The 26,384-nt window shown below is 51.9% G+C and overlaps 1 protein-coding gene and 2 long non-coding RNA genes across 3 annotated transcripts in view; 2 read left to right on the plus strand and 1 right to left on the minus strand.

Moving 5' to 3' along the window:
* Positions 1-1,617: 1,617 nt before the first annotated feature.
* Positions 1,618-8,747, minus strand: LOC140522223 (uncharacterized). The gene is made up of 4 exons (XR_011973251.1): positions 8,667-8,747; positions 8,340-8,414; positions 4,847-5,647; positions 1,618-1,804 (listed from the first exon to the last, which is right to left on the minus strand). It is a non-coding gene; the product is annotated as an uncharacterized lncRNA (long non-coding RNA).
* CHID1 (chitinase domain containing 1) overlaps positions 1,950-26,384 on the plus strand; it is a 62,379-nt gene continuing 37,944 nt past the window's right edge. The window contains exons 1-8 of the mRNA XM_072637392.1: positions 1,950-2,093; positions 2,932-3,112; positions 4,434-4,598; positions 7,052-7,201; positions 10,366-10,498; positions 11,301-11,345; positions 11,886-11,992; positions 19,451-19,512. Coding sequence (XP_072493493.1) covers positions 1,999-2,093; positions 2,932-3,112; positions 4,434-4,598; positions 7,052-7,201; positions 10,366-10,498; positions 11,301-11,345; positions 11,886-11,992; positions 19,451-19,512 — 938 coding nt within the window. The 5' untranslated portion in view covers positions 1,950-1,998. The remainder of the gene's footprint in view (positions 2,094-2,931; positions 3,113-4,433; positions 4,599-7,051; positions 7,202-10,365; positions 10,499-11,300; positions 11,346-11,885; positions 11,993-19,450; positions 19,513-26,384) is intronic.
* Positions 4,935-5,958, plus strand: LOC140522224 (uncharacterized). Its single transcript, XR_011973252.1, has 2 exons — positions 4,935-5,029; positions 5,250-5,958. It is a non-coding gene; the product is annotated as an uncharacterized lncRNA (long non-coding RNA).

The following is a 26,384-nucleotide window of genomic DNA, read 5'->3' on the forward strand; positions in this document are numbered from 1 at the left end:
TTGGTTTAAACCAGTTTTAGATTTGGTCCCTTTATCAAGAACTTTGTAATTTTCTGAAGGCCACTGTCTGTCTCAGGTTGAGTCCACCTGCAGTCTGCTAGTTTTCTGATTATCTGACTGATTCCCAATGACTTCACCCACTTCATCAACTAATAATTCTTAGTTAAGGAAACTTAACTTTTTGCTATCTCTCACAACGTGATCAGACCTGTGCTTTAAGAAGATGTAGTAGTAAGGACCCCCACCCATTCAGGATGGCTTGCAAGCACGGGTTCTTAGACTTGCTTTTCTAAAAGGAAAGCAACTTCTGAGGGATCAACGATCTTCTTTAATCACATATACCAACGGAGAAAATACAAGCAGAAAAATAAAGACCAGCAGGCAGGCCTTCTAACTGTCTGACCATAAGCAATACATACTTCATAGATTAGCAGACAGATCTGTCTCACCATGACACACACACATAGTTGCCAGAGAGAAGCACCGGCATCTAGGTTTTCAAAGCTGGGGTGGGGCTCCTTAACGACTACCCAGAGTCTCATCTGGCACGTGAACCTTCTTCCAAAGAGTGAACCCTCTTACCTTAGTGTGTATATACACTTAAAAGCATCAAGACTCTCGTGACCCAGTGCCCCATTAGAAATTAACAAGAGGTCTGTGCCTTCCTACAAAACCAGCCTCCCCTAATCAAGCATGAGGCCTATTAATGAGTGGGAGAAGAACACTTTAGTGGCTGGAGGAAGGAGGAGTGGGGAGAGACTTGAGGGAGGAAGACCCCCAGCAGCTACTACAACAGTCCAGGGGTGAGGTGACTGGCACTAGTCTGCCCCTGTCAGAGGAGAGAAGGGGCATATTCCAGAAATGCTGCAGAGATAAAATTGCCAGATCTTGGCACAATTTGTACATGTTGGCATTTAAGATGTGAGCTCTAAGAAGGAGGAGGTTGTATTTCTGGTATGAAGCCAGGGTTGAATCAATGTTCTGTTATCCATATCTACCTACCCACCTAGTTATCCACATCTATCCATCCAAGCCCCCAAAGTGTCTATCACACTGAAGGGCGCTGGTCTCCATCCCCAGCTTGGAGAAAAGATGAAATGAATAAGCCCACCTAGGATTCTGCCCACTGGGCAACCTTCCCCTGACCCACAACCTAGCTCTTACCACCACAGGTTTGCCATTATACCCTATTCAGCAGCCCACTTTGGCTCAGGCTGCTGGGCTCTGAGTAGAAGCAATCTAAAGGAACCCGCATGAGACCCAGGGAAGTCGAGGGCACAGCCCCCCTGAGGAAGGAGGCTGGCCTGATGTTGTCCACTCTCCCATTTCCAGGGGTGCTCATGCTGGACCCTTCTCAGGAAGCAAAAGAAAAGGGAGCTGGAGTCATGGCCCCTAGGACTCTTCCAGTGTCTTCCCAGAGATGCCCAGAAAGGCCAGGTGAGCCTTCCTGGTTGGCTGTGCCAACTCTGGCCATGGTCATCCCCCACTAACCCAGGGCTATTGGATGTCTTCCACCTTCTCTTTGGTCTTGGCAAGATTCTGGTGATAAAGGTCTAAATCATCTCTGGCACGAGAAGTAACCAGCAGTCCAGAAAAGACTTTGAAACCAAGAGAAAGAATTGTCAACCTTTCAGTTTGAAAAACAGGATAAACTGATTGGGTTTGAAGTTGGGGCTGTGTCCCCGCTTCGGTGACCCTGCTGCACTTCCTTGGTTTCCTCTGCTGTGGATGGAGAGGCTGGAACACAGCGGCCCTCGAGATGCCAGTGACCTCTAGTGGCCAAACCTTCCGTGTGTGGCCTTGCCTAGGAGGGGAAACAGGAAAGAAACTTGACTGGGCCTGGTGAGCTCCCTACTGTGTGCCCAGCAGCCACTGGAGCGACCCAGCCAGGAATACCCTGCATTTGTCGCCCATGAGGGGCTGCCCATCTCCTGGGGCTACGACAGACACGTGCCCAGAAAAGAATGGGCAGGGTTGAGGTGGGCTCGCAAGGCTGAGATGGCATCAGGCACGGCCTGGACCTGGCAGAGCTCTGGGCATGGGAGGTGGCTGGAGCCAGGCCGAGCCAGAAGGGAAGGGCTTTCAATTCCACAGTAAGGATTCTCTGCCTTTTGAGATGCTCGAGGCCATGGGGACAGCCCAGACGAGTGCAAATGTAGCCTCGGACCCTGGGCAAGCCTCTTAGCCTGAGTTTCTTCACCTGTAAAATGGGGTTAACCCTAGGGGTTGTGAGGGCCAGATGAGATAGGGATTAAGGCTCAGCCCGGGGCTGGGCACGTTAGCCCCGACTAGCCTTACTAACTGGGCAACAGAAGGAGAGGGCAGCCTGGGCTACTCGTGGAGAAGGGGGGAGGGGGAAGAGGGAGGAGGAAGGAGGGGAGGGGAGGGGAAGGGGGAGAGGAGAGAGGAGGGAGGGGGAGGAGAGGGGAGGGAAGGAGGAGGGAGGAGGGAGGGGGAGAGGAAAGGGGAGGAGAGGGGAGGGAAGGAGGAGGGAGGAGGGAGGGGGAGAGGAAAGGGGAGGGAAGGAGGAGGGAGGAGGGAGGGGGAGAGGAAAGGGGAGGGGGGGGAGAGGAAAGGGGAGGGGAGGGGAGGGAAGGAGGAGGGAGGAGGGAGGGGGGAGAGGAAAGGGGAGGGAGGGAAGGAGGAGGGAGGAGGGAGGGGAGGGTAGGGGAGGGGAGGGGAAGGGGAGGCGGGAGATAGGGGGAGGGAGGGAGGGGAGACAGAGGAGGGGAGGGGAGCTCAGGATGAAGGCCGGGGGGGACCTCCAGGGTTGAGGTCCAGCCGAGACCTAGGGGAAGAAGAGGCTTCAAAAGAGACTAAATGATCTGCCCCTTTAATTGTGCGCCCTCTCGATGACCCCTCCCCTCTGACCTGGCCCCACCCCATCCGCTCCTCCCCTCCCCTCCCTTCCTCGCTGTCGTGACGTCACAGCGTCTCCTTCCATGGCCACGCCCCCACGCTAGGGCCGGTGGTTCTGCGGCTGCGCCTGCTTCCCTCTCGAAGCTGCCCTGCTCGCGTGGAGCCCACGTGGGGCGGGACTTCCTGGCCGGTACCCTCAACTTCCGGCTGTCTCCAGGCGACCCGTCCGGGAGCCACCCCCCGGCCCCCGCAGGTGAGCCTCGCTCTACGGAGCGTCTAACGGGGAAACTGAGGCGGCGCCAAGGCCCCGCGGCCTGAGGGGCAGGACGGGCTCTGGGCGCCCTGCCCCTTCCCACTGCCGCCTGCCTCAGTTTCCCCACCCGTTAAGCAGGGGTAACAGCCCCCGGCCCGGAGCGAGGCACACAGTAGTCGCCAAATGCGTGCTCAGCCCCTTTCCCGGCCTCCTCCTCGCGTGGAGGGCGGGGCCCCGGGGCTTCCGGCTGCGCAGTCGCTGTGGGCCTCAGTTTCCCCCTCTGTAGAGTGGGTCGGTGCAGCCCGCCTGGCCTCTGGTCCGCGTGTGCCCGTGTGTGCCAGACCCCGTGGGGGGGGGGCCCTGGGGTACAGAGGGCAGGGGAGCGGCTCTGCCCCCCCCCAGGAGGGCAGCCCCCCTCGGGCCTGGGTCTCCCCCTGCCGGAAATCCGCCCCGCCCAGGGCACGGGTCCTTCCCTGGAGGGAAAGGAAGGGACCTACCCCCTTTGGGGCGCCCTGGGGCCCCTTTTCTTGCCGTACTCCTTGAGCCCCGGGCTCCGTTACCTGGTGGATATTGTTGAGGGGGACATGGGGGTTGGGGGGCGCAGGCCCCTTGGGGTTTGGGGGCAGGGTTGGGCAGAGGGGACCCCGTTAGGGCCTGGGGCTCTGTGGTCTTGTGGGCTTTTTAAGGTGTGGGGCTCCACTGTAGGGCCCCGGGCCCTCGGAAGCTCCCGCCGGCCCTGGCAGGTGGGCAGGGGGCTCCCCACTCAGCGCCTTGCTCCGCCCTGGCATGGGCAGCGTGGTGCACCAGAGGGCCCGGCCTCACCGCCTGGAGGGGCTCCCCTCTCCCTCGAACCCCTCGTCTGGGGAGGGCTGCTCTGGGCCTGGGCTCTGCCTCCCACAGACCTGGTGCCTGAGCAGTGGCTTGGGGGCGACCCCGCGGCCGCTGGAGGGGGCTTCCTGCACTTCTAAGGGACTGTCTGGACAGTCTGCGACTCCCTCTGGCCCGGTCTTTACCCCAGGACTTGGCGTGCTGGTGGTAGCCTCCGGCCGGAGTCCCTGAAGCTCGCTGGGCTTGGCCTGAGCCAAGCGGGGGCCCAGGTGGGAGGAGGATGGGACTGCACCCCGCCGGTGGGAGGGTGCCCCTGGCCCAGCTCCTTGTTCCCAGCTGTTGGCAGCTCTCAGGTTCTGGAGCCCACCCCAAGGACCGGCCCCTGGGTGTTCTGCCCAGGATGGTGGGGCAAGGCTGGTTCAGGGCGGACCAAAACAGAGCGCCCAGCAGGTCGCCCTGAAGCCTGAGCTGCTCTCTTCTCCTCCTCATCTAGCGGCACTCCGTGGCCGGGTCCTGCCGGGCCACATCCTTTGGTGCAGCCCCCACCATGAGAAGCCTCCTGCCTCTGATCTGCTTTGTCCTGGCCTGCCAGTTGGGTGGGGCGACTCTGGCCAAGTCAGATCCCAGAAAAGTGACCTCCAAAACTCTCCAGGAGAAGGTAGGGCGTGGCCCAGGGACAGGGTTGGGGGCCCACTTGACAGGGTCCCTGCCCCCGCATCTGCTATGGGCTCACATCCCTCCCCTGGCCCTCAGACAGAGGCCTTGGTGGTTTCTTGGGGGGCATCCTGGGAAGGGATCAGGAAGAGGAGGGCGTCAGAGCATCCTCAGCAGCAGCCACCCAGGCCAGCACCCGGCTGCATCCCTTTCTCAGCCCTTCTATGTCATCTTTCTGTTTCTGTCCCTGACCTTTTCCGAAGGGGTTCTGCCGTCATCCATCCCGCTCTTTGTGCCCAGCAACCTGGGAAGTCTGTGCTTGTCTTCTTGTCTGCCTTGGCTAGGGCAGTGTCTGAGGCGGGAGGCCTCGTGGGGCCTCAGACCCAGCAGAGCTGCAAGGCTGCTTCTCCCTTCCTGAGGCTCCCGGCACTAAGGGTACATTGGAAGGATCCAATAAGTCTTGATTATTTTTAAGAATAACTTCTAGGGAGAACCTGTTCCTTTCTTGTTCCTTTCCCCTTTCTGTTTCCCTCATCCTATGCACTTTTTAAACATCATTTTCCACATTTATTATTTGTTTGCTTTTAGTGTTCTTTTCTTTTTAGCTTTTGAGTTCCAACTTCTCTCTTTCCCTCCAACCCCCTCCCCCATCCAGAGAGAAGACTTCATTTATACAGATGAAATCATGCCAGACATCTTTCCACGTCAGCCGCGTTGCCAAAAAGATAATAAAGCAAGGGAGGCAGCGCTGCTTCAGTGCATTCTGCCCCGGGAGCCAGGCAGCATCTTCTTGTCATGGGCCTTGGAATGGCCTTGATCACTGCATGGACCAGGCCAGCTGAGTCTCATCGTGACAGCCTTGCTCTGACTGCGCCCAATGACCTCCCAGTTCTTCTCGCTTCACTTTGCATCTGTTCATCTAGATCTTGCCATGTTTCTTCTGAAACTTCCCCCCTCGTCTTTTCTGATAGCACTCCATCACAACTGTCGACCACTACTTATTCATCCTTTCCCCAACAGATGGGCATCCCCTCAACTTCCAATTCTTGGCCACTACAAAAAGAGCTGCTATTAGTATTTTTGTATGTGTGGGTCCTTCTCCCTTTCCTCTGATCACTTTGGGATACAGCCCTGGAATCAATATTGCTGGGTCAAAGAGCATGCACAGTTTTATAGCCCTTTGGGCAGAGTTCCAAATTACCTCTCCAGAATGCTTGGATCAGTTCACAACTCCACCAACAATGCATTAGTGTTCCAATTTTCCCACACCTTCTTCAACATTTATCATTTTCCCTTTCTGTCATATTTACCAATCGGATAGGTGTGAGACAATAGATAAATTGTTTTAATTTGCATTTCTCTAATCAGTAGTAATTTAGATCATTTTTTCTTATGACTTTGATAGCTTTGATTTCTTCATCTGAAAACTGCCTCTTCATATCCTTTGACCACTTATCAATTGGGGAAGGTTTAGGTATTTTGCAATTCAATATAATTCATTGGGTATCCATGTGTCATGGGCACACTAGCTCTGGGTGGACAGAGCCAGATATGAGAGAGTCTTTGCCACCAAGGAGCTTATGTTCTCCTTGGGGAGAGCAGTGAATACAAACTGTAGGGAATAAAATTTGGGGAAGGGAGAGAGAGCACCCTAACATGACAAGGGCAGGGCATTTTAGGGTGGGGCCTGAACTGAGCTTTGAAAGGAGTGAAGCATTCCAAGAGGTACAAGAGGAGGGCAAGTATTTTAGGTGTGGGGTACACAAAGGCATGGAGATGAGAGATGGAGACATGTCTGGAAGACCACGGAGGATGGAAAGGAGTTGGAGCCAGATGGCAAAGGACAAGCCAAGGAATTTGTCTTTGAGTCTGGAAGCAAAAGGGATCCCCTTTCAGGCTCTTGAGGAGAGTAGTGACCCAGCAGCTGATGGGGAAGCCAACAGGGAGAAGGAGACTACAACAGGCCTGGGGGGGGGGGGGGTGAGGTGAGAGGGGCTGGAGGAGAGAGGCAAGGTGAGGAAGTAGCTGCATGGTCCAGTATGGGCTACTGCCCTCAAGGACCCTGTGTCTGCCTGGACACTACAGGAAGGCCTTGCCTGGGGGGGCCAGTGGTAACTGTTTTTCTGGAGGTCTCTGAGGATTCAGGGGCCTTGGGTGCTATGGGGTCAGTACTGTGTGTCCAGTCAACCATGCTCCTCTGTTCCTGCTGGGGCACAGGCAGTCAAGACGGGGACAGGGTGAGCGGAGTGAGCAGAAGCCCTGTGGCCTTTGTCTGGTCTGAAGGGAGTTCCTAGGCTGGGTATGCCCTCCTGTTTAAGGGTCACTATCCCAGCCTTCCCAAATGGGCCTCCTGGGGGGAGGTAGTGGGCACTTCTGTCCCATGTAAATGAAGGAGGGACCAAATGCTTGCTGACTGGGCCTCTTCTATCTCTTGTTTTCTGATTGCTCCTGGGCCAGACCCAGCCATCCACGCTGACTGTCCAGGAACGAGGCCTTGTGGTTTCGGACCTTAAGGCTCAGGATGTGGTGTTGGAACACAACAGCTACTGTGCCCAGAAAGCCAAGCACAGACACTTCCCTGGACATGTCCTGGGCTACGTCACACCGGTAAGGAGACAGGCCTCTGGCCAACGTGTTCCCAGGGTCCCCAGGGAAGGACTGAGGCACAGAATGGTGGGAAACTCATGGCTGCCCTCAGAAGCTCAGGGGGCTGTGTCCTCAGGAGATGCATGTGAGAGTGGGGATGTGCGTGGGCATATATCTGTGGTGTCTATATGTGTAGGTTCACATGTATGCATGTGGGGGGGGTATATGTATATTGTATGTATACAGGGTATGTGGGGGAGGAGTGTGCGTGTGTATCTGGGGGTGCCTGTATGTGTCTGTATGCATGTGTGTATGTGGAGGATGCATGTTTATGCATACTATGTCCATGGGGTGTGGAGGGCTTATGTGTGTGTATATACTGTGTATCTGGGTTTAAATGTATGTGTGCATGTGGCTGTGGCTGTCTGTGTGCATGTGCACGTATTCATTGTGCCATGGCATGATTTGTTTCACATGCACGCACGCACACACACACACACACACACATGCCTCTCTCTGCCCTCTGTAAACTCCTGTGGCTCCCTCTTCCCTTCAGCTCAGACACAGAGTTCTTGGGCATGGCAAGCCCTTCCTGGCCTCTCCCCCCACCACCTCTGCCATCCTGCCACAGTGACCTACCTTGTCAGCACACATGACTCTCATCTCCCACCTCCAAACCTTTGCACAGGCTCTGCCTCCCAGCCTCCCACCTCCCAAGGGTGGCCTTTCCTGCTCCCCTCCCAATTGCCTTCCCTCGACTCTGTGTGAGCTGGGTGGGCTTTTTGCTGGTCTCCCACTGTCTTCTCATGAGACTGGGAGGCCCTTGAGGACAGGGACTGACTTTGGCCTTTGTCTGTATCCCCATCTCTTAGCCTATAGTAGGGGCTTAATCAGTTCTGTGGACTGACTAACCGATGTCTCCATCTCTTTACCTGTATCTACCCAAAATTCAAAGACTCTGTTAGGACGTGAGTAGAATCCTTTCATTTTTTTCCATTAACAATCTCTCCCCCAATTAAAAAAACAAGACGAGCAACATAAAGCCAAGTGCTTGTAACACACATGCCCGACAGTACCCACAGGAGTGCCCAGCTGTGCCCACAGGAGTGCCTGGCTGTGCCCACATCCCTCTAAGGCTGAGAAGCTGCCATTGCCATACCTGCAAGTCTGCCCACCTCCCCTGGCATCAGTGTCCACACATCCTCCTGGTTTCTCTGAAGCCATCTCCAAGGACCTTTGTGAAGAGTCAGGGTTAGGGTTGCCATCCATAGAGACTGCCTGTGAAGGCCAACATTCCCCCACCATACTCACACATGTGCACATGCACACACATGCATGCACAATACAGTGCACATGCACACACATACTCACACACATGCAGCCTGCGTGCACAGGCACACATTCGTGCACATGCATGCACACAAGCACATGTACACATGCACACATGTACAGACATTCACATGTGCATGCACACATGCATGCAGACCTTGAGGGGATCAGGAGCCCAGAGAGCCGGGGGCTCCCCAGGCCCCAAGATGCCCCATGCAGGACACAGAGGGAAGAGGGCAGCATGTATTAGGTGCCTGCTGTGTGCCAGGCTCTGTGCTAACTGCTCGTCATTGTTACCTCATCGAACCCTCAGCCACCCTGGGAAGGAGGCGCTATTATTGTTCCCAGAGGGTGGGGGAGTGACTTGCTCAGGGTCACACCCCCTGGTGAGTGCCTAAGGCTGATATGACCTCGGGTCTTCCAGGCCCAGCACTCTGGCACTGCCCAGGAGGCACTATGGGTTGGGACAGGGAGGATGTAGGAGAGAGCACTGAGTAATGAGCCTGGCAAGATCAACTGGCACCTGATGGGGCAGTCCCTGACAGACAAGAGAGAGAAGGAGGTAGGGAACTATAGAAAGTTACCGACCAGAAGAATGCCATGTTGGCAGACTTGCGGCTTAGGCTGGTGTTAGGGATGACTGGGAGAGAGACTGGAGGCCCAGGGACCTCCTGTTAATAGAGCAGGTGGCAGCCAGGGAAGGAAGGGGAAAGGGCCAGCTGGAGAAGTGGCTGTGGCCTCGGGTTGGGAAGACTCAAATTCAAATTCAGCCTCAGGTGGGACTATCCTAGCTACATGATCACAGGCTTTAAACTGTCAAAGGAGAGGGCACCCTTGAGGACCTCCAGGGTCCTTTTGGGCTCAAAGTCTTTGATTCTTCCAACCTCTGAGATGCACGAAGTGTGTGTTGGGGAGCCTTCCAGAGTGTGTCTACACTTCAGCTGCTGTATCTTTGGGGGCGGGAAGCAGGGAAGGAGCAGGAATTGCTCCGTCATTCATTTCCCAGGTATTCATTAAGCACGTTCTCCACCTTGTGCTCACTCTGTGTGTGTGTGTGTGTGTGTGTGTGTGTGTGTGTGTGTGTGTGTGTGTGTGTATGAGTAAAAGATAGAGAAAAGGGAAGGGTAATGGAGAGGGGAACAAGACCAGCCCACAAACTTACATTGCCCAGAAGGTCCCATGAGCCCAGGAGGGAGTGATCTTCATGGGGGGAGACTTGGCTCCTTGGCCAGGCTTCCCTGGCTGACAAGAAATTCTGGCAGCAGAGAGGAAGCCAGCCTAGGCCTGTCAGAGAAGCTGACCTGGGTCAGGGAGCAAGGTGGCTGGAAAGGCAGGTGGGCAGGAACCTGTTACAGGTGCTTGGGAGGACTCCTGAGTCTGGTTTGAGCACACCCAACATGTCCCAAGAATGGATAGTATGTCAGGGAAGCTCCACTGTGCGTTGCTGGGGCCTTCACTGTGGCCCTACTGAGTCGGGCCCTGGGGCCCTGGGAGAGGCATCAGGGCAGCCCTAGGACCCAACCCGTGCAGCTGGATCAAGCCAAGACAGGGAGTGGATTCTTGACCTCCCTGGCTCGGAGTCTGAGGACTTGAGTTCAGGTACCTCCCCTCACCTCCCTCATAACCTTGGCCAAGTCTCTTTCCCTCCTTTCTCCCTGAGGAGGCTGACTTCATTTCTGGCACTTGAGCCAGTAGCCAGAGCAGCCCCTGCCTGGAGCTCCAGCCCCTGAAGGCAGCACAACCAGCCCTAGGTCTCTCCCTGGGACCCTCAGCCCCAGCCCTAGCTCTCAGTGCTGTGGGAACCCTCACTAAGGCGCTCTCTGTTGTGTCTGCCCCTTCCCCTCTGCCCTTGTAAGTGGAACAGCCATGGCTACGACATCGCTAAGATTTTTGGGAACAAATTCACCATGATTTCTCCAGTCTGGCTGCAGGTGAAGAGGAGGGGCCTAGAGCTGTACCAGATCTTGGGCCTTCATGATGCTGACCAAGGTACCTCCACTCATTGCCCATCTGTCTGCTGGGTGCAGGTGGCCTGGAAGGGAGAGCTGGGAACGGGGGCAGGGGCCCTTTGGTCAGGTCTAGGACCTGGGCAGTGCTTGAGCAGCTCTGGGCTGGGGGGAGGGAGGGGGAGGGAGAGGAGGCCATCTGACCCCTTTCTTTCAGAGGGTCCTCTGTGTGTGTGTGTGTGTGTGTGTGTGTGTGTGTGTGTGTGTGTGTGTGGTGGGGAGATATCTCCACGGTCCTCAGTGGCTGGGTCATGTTCCCTTGGCACCACAGTGGCTCTTCCAGGTGCTGTTTGGGGCCCAGGTTTGGGAATAAATCACCAGGACTGATCTTGCTGTAAAAGAGGGGACCCTGATGAGAGTTCAGGACCCTGGCAGGGTTTAAGGAGCAAGGTCCCCATCCCTGCCTTCTCTATGACAGGGCCACTCTGCCAGGCTATGTGGGAAAGGGAAGGCTGAGGAGTTTCCTAGGTCCCTTGGTAAAGGCCAGGAGTTGGGGGCAAAGCAGCCTGCCTCTTCTAGGCTTCTTGTTGGCAGGCTGCTGTGGGTGCTGATACTAGATGCTGTGCTGGGATTGGTCGGCTCAGTAGCGGGCCAGGGTTGTCTGTGAAATGACTGGTTTGTTGGCCAGCACTGCCCCAGGGGAGAGGCAGCACCCTGGCCAGCCTCCTTTTCTGGAGCTGCCTTCAGGCTGCCATGTAACTGATATCACTGTCCTGGGGGTATAGGACTGGCACATCCAAGGATTGTTGGTTCATGTTCTATTTCTTCTCTTGCTCTTCTAACAGACTGGATGAAAAGTGTTAAGAAGCAAGCGAAAAATGTGCGCATTGGTGAGTGGGGCATGTAGAAGGGGAGTGGCTGAGGGTGGGGGTGCCTGGCTGAGGGGGAAGGCAGGGGCTCCCAGAGTGCACGGGGTCTGCCCAGCCAGTCTAGAGACCAGCAGGTCAGCACCATGGAGAGCATTGGCCCTATTGTGGGCTTAGGGCAGAGAGGACTGACAGGCCTGTTTTTTAGCCTCCCCAGGCCAGCTTTTTCTGAGGTCTCAAGAAGGAGAGGGAAGTCAGGGAGGGAGGGATGGAGGGAGACAGACAGAGACAGCTTGCAAGCAAGGCCATGTGCACATCCAGGTGTGTCCATGTATTTCTGTTGCCAGCTTTCCTTTGGGGAGAATTGACTGGGCTGCCCAAGGTGCCTAGTGGGCACTCTGCTGTAGGCAGGGCCTCCCTTACCTCTTCCCTTCCCCACTTCCTTCCTCCTCTTCTCCCCCACCAGAGACTCCCAAAGCCAGCTCCCTGCAAGGGTAGGAGCACTGAGCCCATGTGTGGCCTTTCCCCAGCTCTTCATCCTTCTCACTGGTCTATCCTTTTCAGTGCCTCGGATCTTGTTTGACAAGTGGACCCGGGATGACTACAAAAGTTTGTTTACCAGTGAAGATGAGATAGAAGAGCTTGCTAAAACCTTGGTCCAGGTGGCACAGGTAGGTATTGGCACCATCAGGGGCCACTTAGTGGCATGCCGGCTCACATTGATTCTGTGTGGTGGGAGCTGGGTGGTGGCTGCTTGGCCACCAGCTGCTCCTTCCTCTTAAATTGATTCTCTTGCTGTGCTGCGTCCTTCTGTTTACTTCCTTAGGGTACCATCAGCCTTCAAGCTGAGAAGGGAATGGCTTTTATTGGATTCTTACTGTGAGTCTCAAGAAACCCCTTTTCCTGTGGGGCAGTGTTTCCTTGGTGACTTCCCCAGGATCTGGGGACACTTGACCACAAGGTCTGAGATTGTGGTGCACTGGTTTGGGGCTCCCTAGCAACTGCTGGTCAGGAATCCCCTTCTGGGGACTTAGGATGGGCAAGTTTCAGGCACCCAGATCAAAGACCAGCCAGTCCAGGGAGAGGAATTCACTTAGGTGCCTGAGAGGCCTTGGGGGCCCCAGAGGCCTCCCCTAATATGACTCATTTGACATGCTTGAGGGTCAGATGTGAAATTGTGAGAAAACTCCACCAAGCTCTGATACCAATGTCCAAATGTCCTGACCCCTCTAGCCTCAGAGGGTCTCCAGGCAGCCTGCTCTTTGCCAGCTGCATATTGAGTGTCTAAGAACACCACAGGTGCCCCAAACCATCTTCTACCACAGCCATGCTGCTGACCTTTCAAGTGCCTGATTCCTGGGAAGGTAGAGCCAACATGGTCCCTTCCAAACAATTTAAAAATAATGCCTCCCACCTAATCCTGGAGGGCCAGAACCAACAAAGGTCAGGGTGAAACACTTTTCCAACCCAGGACAACTTAGGAGGTTGGCAGAAGAGGTCTGTCTCAGTGGGGTGGTCATCAGACCTGGAGCCCAGCACAGCATGCACAGCACAGGCCACCATGGGCAGCAGCAGCTTTGGGAAGTTCTCAACCCACAGACGGTACAGTGGTCAGACACCTGGTCAGAAGGAGATTACAGGGGACCCTTGGCTGGCACTGGGTGCAGGAGGATCCTGTTGCATTGCCCATGTACAGTTCTGGGTCACCATCCACAGCTAAGAGGAGCAGTAACTTTCTAGCCCTTATGGCCACAGGGTGCAGGAACCCTGGTCACAGTTCTGGGGCAGAGAAAAGTGTTTGTTTGTGGTGGCTCACAGATCAGACCACAAGCCAGGGGAGCAGTCTCTTTACATCATACCATCTTGGAAGAATTGCAAACCTACAGACTCCCCCAGAGTTAGATCTGAAAACAGCAGCAAGAAAGGCCTGAAGCTTGGGACAGTGCCCCCTCTACCCTGCAAGCAAAGCCCAAGTCCTTAACAAAGTTATAAGTCAAGAAGTAGGCCGGGGAAATGAGCAGACAATAAAAGAAAAATTATCATAGAAAGTTGCTATGGTAGCAGGCAAGCTCAAGACAGAAAGTCAGAAGAAGACAGTGAAATCAAAACTATATGCAAAGCTTCAGAAAAATATGTGAATTGGTCACAGGCTCCAAAATAATTCCTGGAAAAGCTCAAAAAAGGATTTTAAAAATTAGATAAGTGAGGAAGGGGGGAAATTGGGAAAAGAAATGAGAATGTTGCAAGAAAATCATGAAAAGAAAGTCAACTGAAGGCACCAAAAATACTGATAAAAATAACACCGTAATAAACAGAAGTGGCCAAATAGTAAAAGAGATACAAAAATCCACTGAAGAGAAAAACTCCTTGAAAAACAGAATTGGGCAAATGGGAGATGTACAGAAGCTTATTGAAGAGAATAATTTCTTTAAAACTAGATTTGGACAAGTGAAAGCTAATGACTCCATTAGACATCAGGAAGCGATAAAACAGTCAAAAAAGTGAAAAAATAGAAGACAATGTGAAATATCTCATTGGAAAAACAACTGACCTGGAAAATGGATCAAGGAGAGATCATTTAAGAATTACTGGATTATCTGAAAGCCATGTTCAAAATAAAAAAAAGAGTCTAGACATCATACTTTAAGAAATGAGCAAAGAACACTATCCTAATATTCTAGAACCAGAAATAGAAAAATTCACTGATCATCCTGAAAGAGACTGCCAATTGAAAACCCCCAGCAATATTACTGCCAAATTCCAGACCTCCCAGGTCAAGGAGAAAATACAATACAAGGAGAAGCAATTCAAATATTATGGAGCCACAGTCAGGATCACACAAAATCTAGCAGCTTCTACATTACTGGATTGAAGGTCTTGGGATGTGATATTTTAGAAGGCAAAGGAGACAGGATTAAAACCAAGAATCACCTACCCAGCAAAACTGAGTATAATCCATGAGGGCGATTCTGTAAGACAGAAGAATTTCAAGCGTTCTTGATGCAAAGACCAGAGCTGAATAGAAAATTTGATTTTCAAATACAGGACTCAAAAGAAGCATAAGAAGGTGAGCAGGAAAGAGAAATTATAAGGGACATGTTAAAGTTGAAGTATTTACATTCCTACATGGGAATATGATACTTGTAACTCCTGAGAGCTTTATCACTATTAGGACAGTTTGAAGAAGTTTAACTAGAGGGCACAGATGTGAACTGACTGTGATAGGATTTCAAAAAAGTAAAGGAGTGAGAAAGAGGGGCGCACTGGGAGAAGAGGGAAGGGAGAGGTAGAATGGGGTAAATTATCTCACATAAAAGAGGTGTGAAAGGAAAAGTTTTTACAGTAGAGGGGAAGATGGGGTGGTGGTGGGTAGGTAACACTTGATTCTCACTCTTATTGGAACTAGCTCAAAGAGGGAATACTGTACACACTCAGGGGAGCAAAGAACTCTGTCTTCCTCTTCAGGGAAGTAGGAGGAAAAGAAGATAAGACAAGAAGGGGAATGATAGAAGGGAGGGCAGATTGGAGGAGATAGTGGTCAGAAGCACAACAGACTTTTTGAAGAGGTATAGGGTAAAAGGAGAGAGAGAGAAAGATAAATGGGGGAAAGTAGGATGGAGGGAAATATATGGTAATCATAACTGTGAATGTAAATGGGATGAACTCATCCATAAAACAGAAGCAGACAGAGTGAATTGAAAACCAAAATCTGACAATATGCTGTTTTCAAGAAACACACTTGAAGCAGAGAGACAAAGTACAAGTTAGGGGCTGTAGCAGAATGTGTTATTCATTAGCTGAAGTGAAAAAAACAAGTAGGCATAAGAATCCTGATCTGAAACAAAGTGAAAGCAAAAATAAACCTAATTAAAAGGTATAAGCAAGGAAATGACATTGTGCTAAAAGGCACTGTAGACAATGAAATGATATCAGTACCAAACAAAATTAATACTTGGCAAAATAGGCAAAGAAGCCCTACTAAATTCCTTTTATATCACACATATGGGGCTGGTACCCAAACCAGGAAGAGCAAAAACAGAGAAAGAAAACTGTAGACTCACTACTCTAACAAATGTTGATGCAAAAGTTTTAAATAAATGCTAGAAAGGAGATTAGAGCAATGTATCATAAAGATCATGCACTATGAGTGGGTGGTGCAGGGCTGGTTCAGTATTAGAAAAACTGTCAGCATATTTGACCATATCAATAACAAAAGCCACAAAAATCATATGATTATTTCACTTGATGCAGAAAAAGCATTTGATGAAACATAACCCTCATTACTATTAAAAACACTGGAAAGCACAGGAATAAATGGAACTTTCCTTAAAACGATAAATACTCTCTTTTTCTGAAAACGGATGATGCTCTTGTGCTTTCCCAGTCACCAGTGGAGTCAAGCAGGGCTGTGTACTTGCTTCCGTGTTTTTTAGCATGATGTTTTCAACAATGTTGTCAGATACCATCAACGAGGATGAAAACAGTATCAAGGTCTGCTGCCACACTGAGTGTAAATTGTTTAACCTAAAGAGGCTACAAGTCAAGACCAAAGTGGGAGAGTTGGTGCGTGACTTTGCCTAACAATTAACACCAAGAAAACGCAAGTGCTTCACCAGCCACCACCACACCATCCATATGTGGAGCCATTGGTTACAGCAAATGGAAAAATCTTGAATGCTATGGATAAGTTCACTTAACCTTGACTTTCTTTTTATAAAAAAGTATACTTTTTATACTTTCCAGGGATGTCCACATTGATAATGAGGTTGACAAGTGCATTGCCAGAGTTAGCTCAGTGTTTGGGATACTCTGAAAGTGTGGGAGAGAAGTGTTAGACTGACTACCAAGCTGACGGTCTACAGAGTCTTTGTGCTGAGCTCATTGTATGCCCATGAAACCTGGACAGTATGCCAGCACCTTGCCAGAAAACTGAATCACTTCCAATTGAATTGTCTTGGGAAGATTCTGAAGACCACCTGGCGAGATAAGGAACCAGACTCTGAAGTCCTTTCTGTCAAGCATTCAAACTCTACTGTAGAGAGTGAAGCACTGATCGACTGGCCACATTATTCGAATGCCAATATATATATTTTCCCAAAAGACTTTTATGGAGGACTCACACAGGGAAAGCACTCACATGGAGGTCAGAAGAAGCAAGGACTCTCTCAAGGTCTCTCTGAAGAACTTTGGAACTGATTGTGTGACATGGGAGGCACTGGCACAGGACCGCCCAGCATGGTGTGCCCACCTCAGAGAAGGGTACCCCATGAGGGAAGCAGAACTGAAGTAGCTCAAAGGAAATGTGAGATATATCCTCACCCCAAATGTTCACATGGATCATTTGTGCCCAACGTGTGGTAGAGCCTTCTGATCAGCCACAGTTGGGCACACTGTACCTTGACCCTCACAGAGTGATATCATTTTGGTGACATCCCCAAGGTTGAAAGAAAACAGCTAGTATCTCTCTAAAACCATCAGCAAACATTATCTGTAATGGGGATAAGCCAGAAGCTTCCCAGTAAGATCAGGGGTGAAGTAAGGATTCCTGTATTCACCACTACTCTTCTCTAGTGTTGTACCAGAAATGCAGGCTATAGCAATAAGAGAAGAAAGAGAAACTGAAGGAATTAGAATAGACAATGAGGAAACACAACTGTTACTCCTTGCAGATGATATGATGGTATACTCAGGGAATAAACTAAAAAGTAGTTGAAATAACAATTTCAACAAAGCTGAGGGATTTAAAATAAACCCACGTAAACCATCAGCATTTCTATAGATGGCCAACAAAGTCCAGCAGCAAGCGGTAGAAAGAGAAATTGCATTGACAGTGACTGTAGGCAGCCAGGTGACACAGTGGATAGCATGCTGGGCCTGGAGTCAGAAATATTCCTCTTCCTGAGTTCAGTTCCAGTCTCAGACATTTAGCTATGTGACCCTGAGCAAGTCACTTCACCCTCACCCTAAATGCGTTTCCTCATCTCTAAAATGAGCTGGAGAAGGCAATGGCAAACCACTGCAGTACCTCTGGCAAGGAAACCCCAAATGGGGTCATGGAGAGTCAGACATGACCAGAAAACAGCTAAACAACAATACAAGACAATGTGAAATACTTGGGAGTCTGCTGACCCAGACAAACCCAGGAACTGCATGAACACAGCTGCAAAACTCTTTTAACACAAATGTTCAGATCTAAACCGTTGGGGAATTTTGATTGCTGATGGGCAGGCTGAGCCAATTCTACCTGAATTAACTTACTTATTTAGTGTTATGCCAATGTTATCATATAGAGCTAGAAAAATAACAATAACAATTCATGTGGAAGAAGAAAAGGTCAGGAAAATCAGGATGTGAAGGAAGGTGGCGCAGCAGCAGCCGGTCAGACTCTGTTATAGAGCAGTGATCCATCGAGCAGTGGACCAGGAGCAGACGAGAGGCACTGCCCGGTAGTAAAACACCCATGGTGATCTAGTGTTTGACAAATGCACACGCCCGAGATTTGGGGACAAAAAGTCACCATTTGTCAGAAGTTGCCGGGAAAACTCGAAAGTAGTTTGCCAGAAACAGGTATACACCAATATTTCACATGATATACCAAGATAAGTTGAAAATGGGCATGTGATTTAGACAAAAAAGGTGATGTCTTAAGCACATTAGGGGAGTGTGGAACATTTTACCTGTTAGATCAATGGGTAAGGGAAGAATTTATGACAGAACAAGAGATAGGTAGTGATATAGGAAATAAACTAGATAATTTTGATTAAATTACAAAGGTCTGCACAAACTAAACCACTGCAGTGATTAGAAGGAAAACAGAAAACTGGGGAAAATTTTTTACAACAAATTTTCCCAACTAAGATCTCATTTCTCAAATATACAAAGAACCAAGTCAGATCTCTAAGAATACAGGTCATAGGGGCAGCCAGGTGTTGCGTTAGTTAGAGCACTGGCCATGGAGTCAGGAGAAGCTGAATTTAAATCCTGCCTGAGACACTTACAAGCTGTGGAATCTTGGGCAAGTCACTTCACCCTGACTCACTTCAGAAAAAAGAAGACTGAATCATTCCCCAGTTGATAAATGGTCAAAGGATATGAGCAGGCAATTTCCAGAAGACAAAAAATAAATATCAATAGCCACATGAAAAATACTCTAAGTCACTGTTGATTAGGGAAATGCGAATGAAAACAACTTTAAGATACCAGCTCTCACTTCTCAGATTGGCTGATATGACAAAAAAAGGAAAATGATCAATGTTGTAGGGGAGGTGGAGAAACTGGGACACTAATGCACTGTTGGTGGAATTGTGAACCGATCCAGCCCTTCTGGAGAGCAATTTGAAACTATGCTCAAAGGGCTATAAAACTGAATACCCTTTGACCCTACTAGGTTGGTAACCCAAAGAGATTAGAAGGAAAAGGACATACATGTACAAAAATATTGATAGCTGCACTTTTTGTGGTGGCAAAGAATCAGAGATTAAAGGGATGCCCATCCATTGGGGAATGACTGAACAAGTTGTATATGATTGTGATGGAGTACTATAAGGAGTGACAAGCAGGATGCAGAGGATGTGTCCATCCAGCGTAGCTGCCTGTGGCCAGGCCACACTTGTGAACATCTTCTGTTAAGCATCTGTCCTCACAGCTGTTGGACTAGCCCTCTCTGTCCTTGAGCTCTGTCCACCCTTGCCTTGACACACTACGTTCTTGGTCCCACTACTTGATTCCACTGCCAGAATTTTAGCCTCCCCCACCATCCAGGCCAGTGTGACAAATCTCTGCTAAGCTTGGGACTCCAAGCTCTGGGCTCAGGACTCAGGATTCCAGGCCCAGGACTCCAAGGTCACAAAGAAAAGGTGGGAAAAATTGGAAGAGAAAGTGACAGGGCCTGAGCTCCAGGCTCTGAAGGCTTTGTGCCTCCCCTATCCTCAGCTGCTTACCCAGTGTCAGAAGGAGGTGGTAGAGAGAGGTCTGGCTGCAGAGGCTCTTTTGTTGTTGGAGGTAACTGAGGAAGGGCAGGGTGGTAAAGCTGCTAAGCTACCCTGGGGTTTACTTTAGAGAATCAACTTGCCTTCATCTTCCCAGATGCATTGCCAGTGACAGAGCAGCCAATCTCCTTTGTCTTTCAGAATAAGCATTTTGATGGCTACGTGTTGGAGGTCTGGAGCCCCTCCTTGCAAGAGCAGCAAAAGTAAGTGAGGGCCTGAGAGCCAAGGGGTTAGTGCTTCGGGGGGAGGGTGTTAATGTCAAGGGGTTCCTGTCTGGGGGTTGTCAGGGGTAACTGCCCGGGGGTTACTGCCAGGGAAATACCAGCACAGAGTCGTTATGGTTTGGCTTACTGAGCACAAGATATTGTCTTGGTTCAAGTGGCTGAATCCATGTCCATCTGTAGGAATATACAGACTCAGAACAAGGTAGAGGGCCCAAGCAACTAGTGGGAACATGAAACAGGAAAGGCTTTCAGCAGAAGGGGCATGTCAGTGAGTCTTAAAAGGGAGAGAGGGATTTCGGAAAGCAAAGAGAGGAAGAAGGCCATTCCAGGAGGACAGGGCAGTGCAGAGACTTGAAGGCGGATGGAGTGCCGTGTGTAAGGAATTCAGAGAAGGCTGGTCTGGCTGGAGGGCAGTGGAGAGGACAGGTCAGGGTCGGTGAAACGGGAAGGGAGAATGGCTTTCAAAGCCAAAGGAGGAGTTTGGTTCCCAGAAGCAGTGAAAGCCCCTGGAGTTGATCTCTCTCATCACTTTTATTATGAAGGGGGCAGCCACCTGCCCACTGCTCACCTCTGAGGTATGGAGGAAGAGCAGAGGGCCTGAGGGCACACTGGAGGGTGAGCTTTCATACCTGGAGTCACTGTGACAGCTAAGGGGGAGGGCGGAAATGGGCAAGAAAAGGATACCCTTTGTGGTACTGGGGAGTCGCTCCCCTACCTGTCATACTGTAGAGCCTGTCCCAGTTCCAGCTTGTCTTCTGTAAAGAAGCATGTCAGGTGGGAAGAAAGGACTGCTGGCACAGTGGGCCTGAACTGGAGCAGAGAGGAGCTGCAGAGACCCCTGAGGGAGGCAGGAAGACTGAGGGCCTCCTGCTGGGCTATAAGACCCCAGCCATCCATCCTCCCCACCTACTTTTGAGGCTTCATGAGCCAATTTGAGCCAACTGCTTTACCCACCCTTGAAGCAGCGTGGTCCGTGGGCCAAGGACTGGGAGAGCCTGAGGCCCCTTCCAACTGGGAGGCTGTAAAAAAGGAGCTTTCCCTAAGTCAGAAAGCCCTGCCAGCCCCTGCTGCCTCCGGGATCAAATAGGAGGACCTGGCATGTGATGGTGGCCCATCCCCTTGGCCCCCCATCTCCCTTCCCAGGCTTATTTCACATTACTCTCAATCACAGTCTACTCTAGCCAAACATGTCAGGCTGACAGATGGACATGCGGGCATGAGAAAAGCCAAGGAGACAGACAGATAGGCCAGAGAGCTAGAACCAGTGTGCTAAGTGCCGGGACACGAATTTAATTTAATGAGCTTAGAGTCTGACAGGGGAGACACACCATAAGGAGAAACTGGAATGTCTGCATATGTGTGTCTGTGTGTGTGTCTGTGTGGTGTGTTGTCTGTCTGTGTGTCTGTCTATCTCGTGTATGTGTGTCTGTGTTGTGTGTCTGTCTCTGTATTATGTGTGTCTGTGTCTGTCTGTCTTTGTGTCTGTGTTGTGTGTGTGTCTCCGTGAGTGTCTGTGTGTGTCTGTCTCTGTGTTGTGTGTGTTTGTGTGTGTCTGTGTTGTGTCTGTGTATGTGAGTGTCTTGCACTGCTGGTCAGAAGGTAGACCTATTCGCTGAACTCTGTATTTTATCTCCCATCTCTGCACCTTTGCCCAGGCTGTTCCCTATGCCCAGAATGCTTTCCTTCCTCACCTCCTCTTAGAATCCCTGGTTTCCTTTAGGGCTCAGCTCAGATATCACTCTCTGCTGTCTCATCTCACTTGTTAGTGTGCTCTTCCCTCCTCAGGTTACCCTACAGTTCTCTGAATGTCAGCCCATGCTGGACAGAGATGGCCTGGCATGCAGCTGGTGCTTAGTGAAGGCGAGTTGGGTTGAACTGATGGGGCAGGATATTTATGTACAGCTTGGCTTGGAGGGAGAGAGGGCATCCACGAATAAATGAATTTCTCTAGCCCTAGCTGCCAAAGTGCATCAGATCAGGCTGGAGAGTGTGGTCAGGTTATGGAGGGACTTCATCCCCAGTTGGACCTGGTCCTTAGTGAGGTGCTTGTGGCAGCTGAGAGAAGGGTCAGCCCCATGAGAGGTGAGGAGGGACTGAGCTCAGGTGGCCATGGGCTCTGTGAAGGGAGAGAAGGGGACTGGGGGGAATGGTGGTAGAAGCCCCACTGAGCAGGCATGGCCACTCGACTTTGGAGAGGTGATGGGCAAGAGAAGAGTCCAGCTGGGCCCCTGGCTTTTAGGGTGGGGGGAGGTCCAGAGACCAAGATGCCCACAATCAGGTGGGGCCTTCTCTGGCTCAGGAGATCAAACCACAGCAGACCCGCAATATTAGCACCCCTTAAAGCACTCTAGAAACGCTTCTTCACCACGTAGCCATCACCGTATGACACATGCTTGGCTTGGGGCACAAGGACAGAATAGAGACTCTTGGGGCCAAAGAGGGCCCTGGAACTCCTCAGTCTTAGCACTTTCCCTCGGAGGTGGCTCCCCAATCAGCCTGTACCTGCTATATCGGCACATGGCTGTTTGTGTCTTATCTCTTCTTTGGAACTATGGCATAGGTTTGCCCAGCACTTAGCATCGTGCGTGGCACATAGTAGGTGCTCAGTGCTTGCTGACTGACAGACTGAACACAACACAGACATGTATCAGAAAATCCAAAAGAGATGGGGGAGGGAGGGCAAGTCACTAATAACAGGAAATCAGGAAACCCAGCTGGAAGCCAGAGGCAGAGAAGGCACCTGAGCCAGGTAGATTGTTAAACTGACTGACCACAGGGTCGAGCCTGGGGCAGGAACTAGGCCAGCAGAAGGGCAGTGAGCCAGGAGGAGGGAAGGGGAAGGATGTGAGGGGCCTCCCTCCACAAGTTAGGAGACAATACCGTATCCATACTTCCCCATCTCATGCCAAGCTGGGGCCTCGTGTGCTCTGGGCTGTTACTTCTTTCTGCACATCTTGGCAAGTTGAGTCGGGGATGTGCAGCAGGCAGGTGGTACTGGAGGTCAGGAAAAGGGTGACGGCCAGCTATACAGATGCAGAGCTTCTCCACATGGAGAAGGTGACCAACCCTGTGGGAGTACAGGGTGGCAGGGGCAGAACCCAGCAGAGCTTAAGCAGCTTGATCTTTGTGGCATTCTTTGAGGCCGTCATCACCGGGGCCTTCCATTCTCTCCATGAAGTAAATAATGAACCTCCCAGCCAACTTCAAGTCACTGGCCTGTCTGTCCATTGCTGGGCTCCAGCCTTACCAGCATGAGGATCCCATTAGTGTCACTTTGCCTTGGAGGCCGTCTTCTCACATCTTTGTGGGTTTCAGCCTTTTGCGTGCTGTCCAAGGACGTTGCCAGATTAGCCCACATCTCCCATCTCTGTGCCTGGACAGCAGAGTGAAGGCCCAGCTTCCCCCAAAGCCTGAGCCCAAGCCTGAACCCTCTCCACCACCATATTGAGGATCAGTTGGGCATTTTTTTGGTTGATTCTCCCCAGTAGGATAACAGAGGCCCAGACCTGGAAGGACTCTCTTGTCCAGCCCTTTCCTTTGATGGGTCATCACAATGGCCAGCATTTCTGTAGCACTCACTTGGTGCCAGACGTGGAGTACCAAGGGCCTGCACATCCTCACGACTGCCCTGGGAGGTCAGGGTGGAGGTGCTTTGTCCACTTGCCCCAGGTGAAGAAACAGGCCTAGGGAGTGGGTGACTTACCCAGGGTCACACAGGTGCCAAGCATCAGACACAGGATTACACTCAAGGCCAGGGCACCCTCCATTGGACCATACTATTTAGAATGACTTTTAGGAGGGCAAAGAGAGTTTTATCTTTGGGTACCAGCCCCTAGCCTGGTCCCTGGCACACAATTGTCCTTCGTGCATGCTTATTGAATGATTAAAGAAAGGTGGTACAACCCTGCTTTCTTAGTTTGCTCGCCTGAGGTCTCTGCACCCTTTCTGGGCCTCCCCCCCGCCCCCACCAGTGAGTGGAGAAGTGGCCACCAGAGGGCGTCAGAGACTGACTTTCACTGCCTGGTGAGATCCAGTTCTGTCACCAATAGCCCCTTGTCCACTAAACAAGAGGCCTCTGGGGCAGGACCTCAAGGCTCTACTGAGAGGAGGAGCTAACCTGCTGTAACAGGGCCAGGATCCAAAGGCCAGGAAAGCTGTCTTGACAAGCTTAGGCACTGGACCAACTGAGAAGGTGCACTTTAATAAGGAACAATGGAAAGGCTAACCCTAGGGTTCAAAAAAATCAGCTGGAGAAGAGCAGAGTCAGGGAGGTTTGACTGCAAGGCCTGTGAGCTCTGGCTGGGTCAGTGACATAGCCACCACAAAAGCATGTGTGATCTCAGATTCCGCCTGTGCCCTGCTCTTGTCCAGCCCTGTCCAGAGGATTGTGTACAGTTCTGGTACTAGAGTTGGGGAGGCCCCTGAGAGGTGGAGGAGCATCCAAACTGGGGCAGGGGTGGTGGTGGGGGGAGATACGAGGGCTGCCTCTAAGCCTGTGTGCCATAGAGGGAGAGCCAAGGGCATTGGAGGCCCCTTGAGGCTTGATATGAAGTGAGACCCAGATGCTCCAGACAAGGATGGGATTGGGGAGCAGGGGGTGGGGTTTCTAGGCTATCCCTGGTCCTGACTCAAACCATCCGGCTTCCTCCCCCAGCCCTAAAGCACCAGGTGCCTGTAGCCCTCAGACTACTTTGCTCTGTGCAAGGTGCCCCAGAGTCATTCATTTCAGGGAGTAGACTGGCCAGCAGTGAGGGGACAGAGGGAAGGACAGCTCAGGAGTCTTGGGTAGAAGAGCAGGGAATCCTGGGGCTTCAGAGCCTTCTGCAGGAAAGGGAGAGCCCAGGATGCGGGTTGGCAAGGGATTGGGGCCCAGCATGCTGTGGGACCCTCCTCCGGGGACAGACTGTGAGCTCCAACTGGCTCGAGACCCAGCTGCCTTGGAGGCAGCATCAGTAGTGAAATAGAATTTCAGTATTTCATGGCACACCCTCTTGCCTCTAACCCTAACCCCCGCCCACCTCCAGGCTCCTCGACAAGCTTTAGGAGGGTGGGCTGTGCTTTTCTAATTGTTTCTAAACATTTGCGCCAGGCCCTTTGAGGCCAATAGCGAGCACTGGCCCTAGTGGGGTGGGCAGACAAGAACTCACAACTCTCCTGCTCACACTATGGCCAAGGGGAAAGGACTGAGCATTTACAGAATGCCTACTATGTGCCAGGCACCATGCTGAGGGCTTTCCAAGTGTAATTCTGGGCCCTGGGGAGAAGTCAGCTCCAAAGGAACTGGGAGAGGTCATCACAAGGGAGGGCCACACCAGCCCTGGAGAGCAAGCGCCCATAAGCCAATGTGACAGACAGATGCGGGGGGGGAGATTCCCACAAGTCTGGTCCCCAGTGCAGGGACATGGCTCCCATCCTTCAGGCGGTGTTCATCGGGCACACCTGGGTTCCTGAAATGACCTGTCTTCTAGTGGGAAAGGCATGGCAAGACAGCAGTTTGTCTGAAAAGGTCCTGGGGGTCTGAGTGAGTCACATGGGACTCAGAACGGCACTTCCCTGACAGGGTTGTTGTGAGCTTCAAAGGAGAAGACATGTGTTCATGCTCAGCATGGGCCTAGCACACAGTAGGTGCTAGATAAAGGCTTGTTCCCATGGCCCTCCCCCTCTTTCTCTGCTGGCCACATTGAGAGAGGCCTGCAGCAGGACTGGCAGAAGGGATTTGGGCGTGTTTCCCCTGGAGAGGAGAAAGGTCATGGGGACATGGGAGTGAACCTCAGCTTTTCCTGCAGGGCTACAGAATTGGGAACTGTGGGAGCCATGGGCAAGCCCACTTTGCCTCCTTGGTTAGAGCTAGGTCCCAGGAGGTAGGCGGAGCAGGCCATCCAGGCCCCCATGCCTGGTATCCTCCCAGTGATACAGTCTCACAGTCTGTTTTGGGCTTCCTTCAGGCCAGGTTTCTCCTCTTTCCTGATCCCAACACAATCTCTGCTGGATTTGGGGGGGCCTTGACTCTGGCCTTTCACTTCAACCAGACTGCCCAGCAGCCCATCCTCCCTTCCCCCAGGTGGTGCTAAGGGAGTGAAGGGAGCAAAAACAGGGCCCAAGAGGATGGTGGGGGGATGGAGGCAGAGGGTAGCAAGTGGGAGGGCTGGAGTGTGGGCCAAGCTCCTACTGTACTCCCCTCTGCCAGTGCTTCCATGAGCTGCTGTCCCCCTGGAGCCGTGATGGTACCTAACAGGGTTGGCATTCTGCCCTTGGGGAAGAGAGGGAGGAACGTATTTTCCATTGTACCCCCAGAGTCTTCTTGGTGAATGGGCACCTTCAGAAGGCAGCAGCAGGTGTAGCCTCAAGGCAGCCACCAGGGGGTGCTTGGGGAGACTTAAGGGAGCAACCCAGGCTGCCGCAGAAGCCCCTGGCAGGGAGAGCCAGGAGTCCCAGAGTCCAGCCTCTTCTGGAGCCCCCAGGAATAGCTCACCTCGTAGGGGAGGACTGTTGGGGTGCTGGGAGATAGTTGCTGTGTCCTCTCACCCCCGGGGCCATGAGGAAAGATCATGGGCCAGCAGAACTCCCAGACCCTGAGGCATGGGGCACGTGGGAGAGGGGGAGAGGTTCCCTACACAAACTTCACTTGTTTAGAATTCCTGTAGAACCTGAACTATATTTTAAGAAGAATTTGGGGGTTTTTTCCTTTGTTCTCAGTCGTGGGCTTCCAGGAAGGCTTAGGCCCTTCCCTTCACAGAGCAAGGAGCTGAAGGGGGAAGGGGCATCCCACTTGTGGCTGAGGCAGGGTTTTAATCTAGGCCCCCTGCTGAGGGAGCTAGCTGTCCTCACTGCCTTTCCTGGCTGCCAGGAAC

Source organism: Notamacropus eugenii, chromosome 2, assembly GCF_028372415.1.
Source record: "Notamacropus eugenii isolate mMacEug1 chromosome 2, mMacEug1.pri_v2, whole genome shotgun sequence".
NCBI lineage: Eukaryota > Metazoa > Chordata > Mammalia > Diprotodontia > Macropodidae > Notamacropus > Notamacropus eugenii.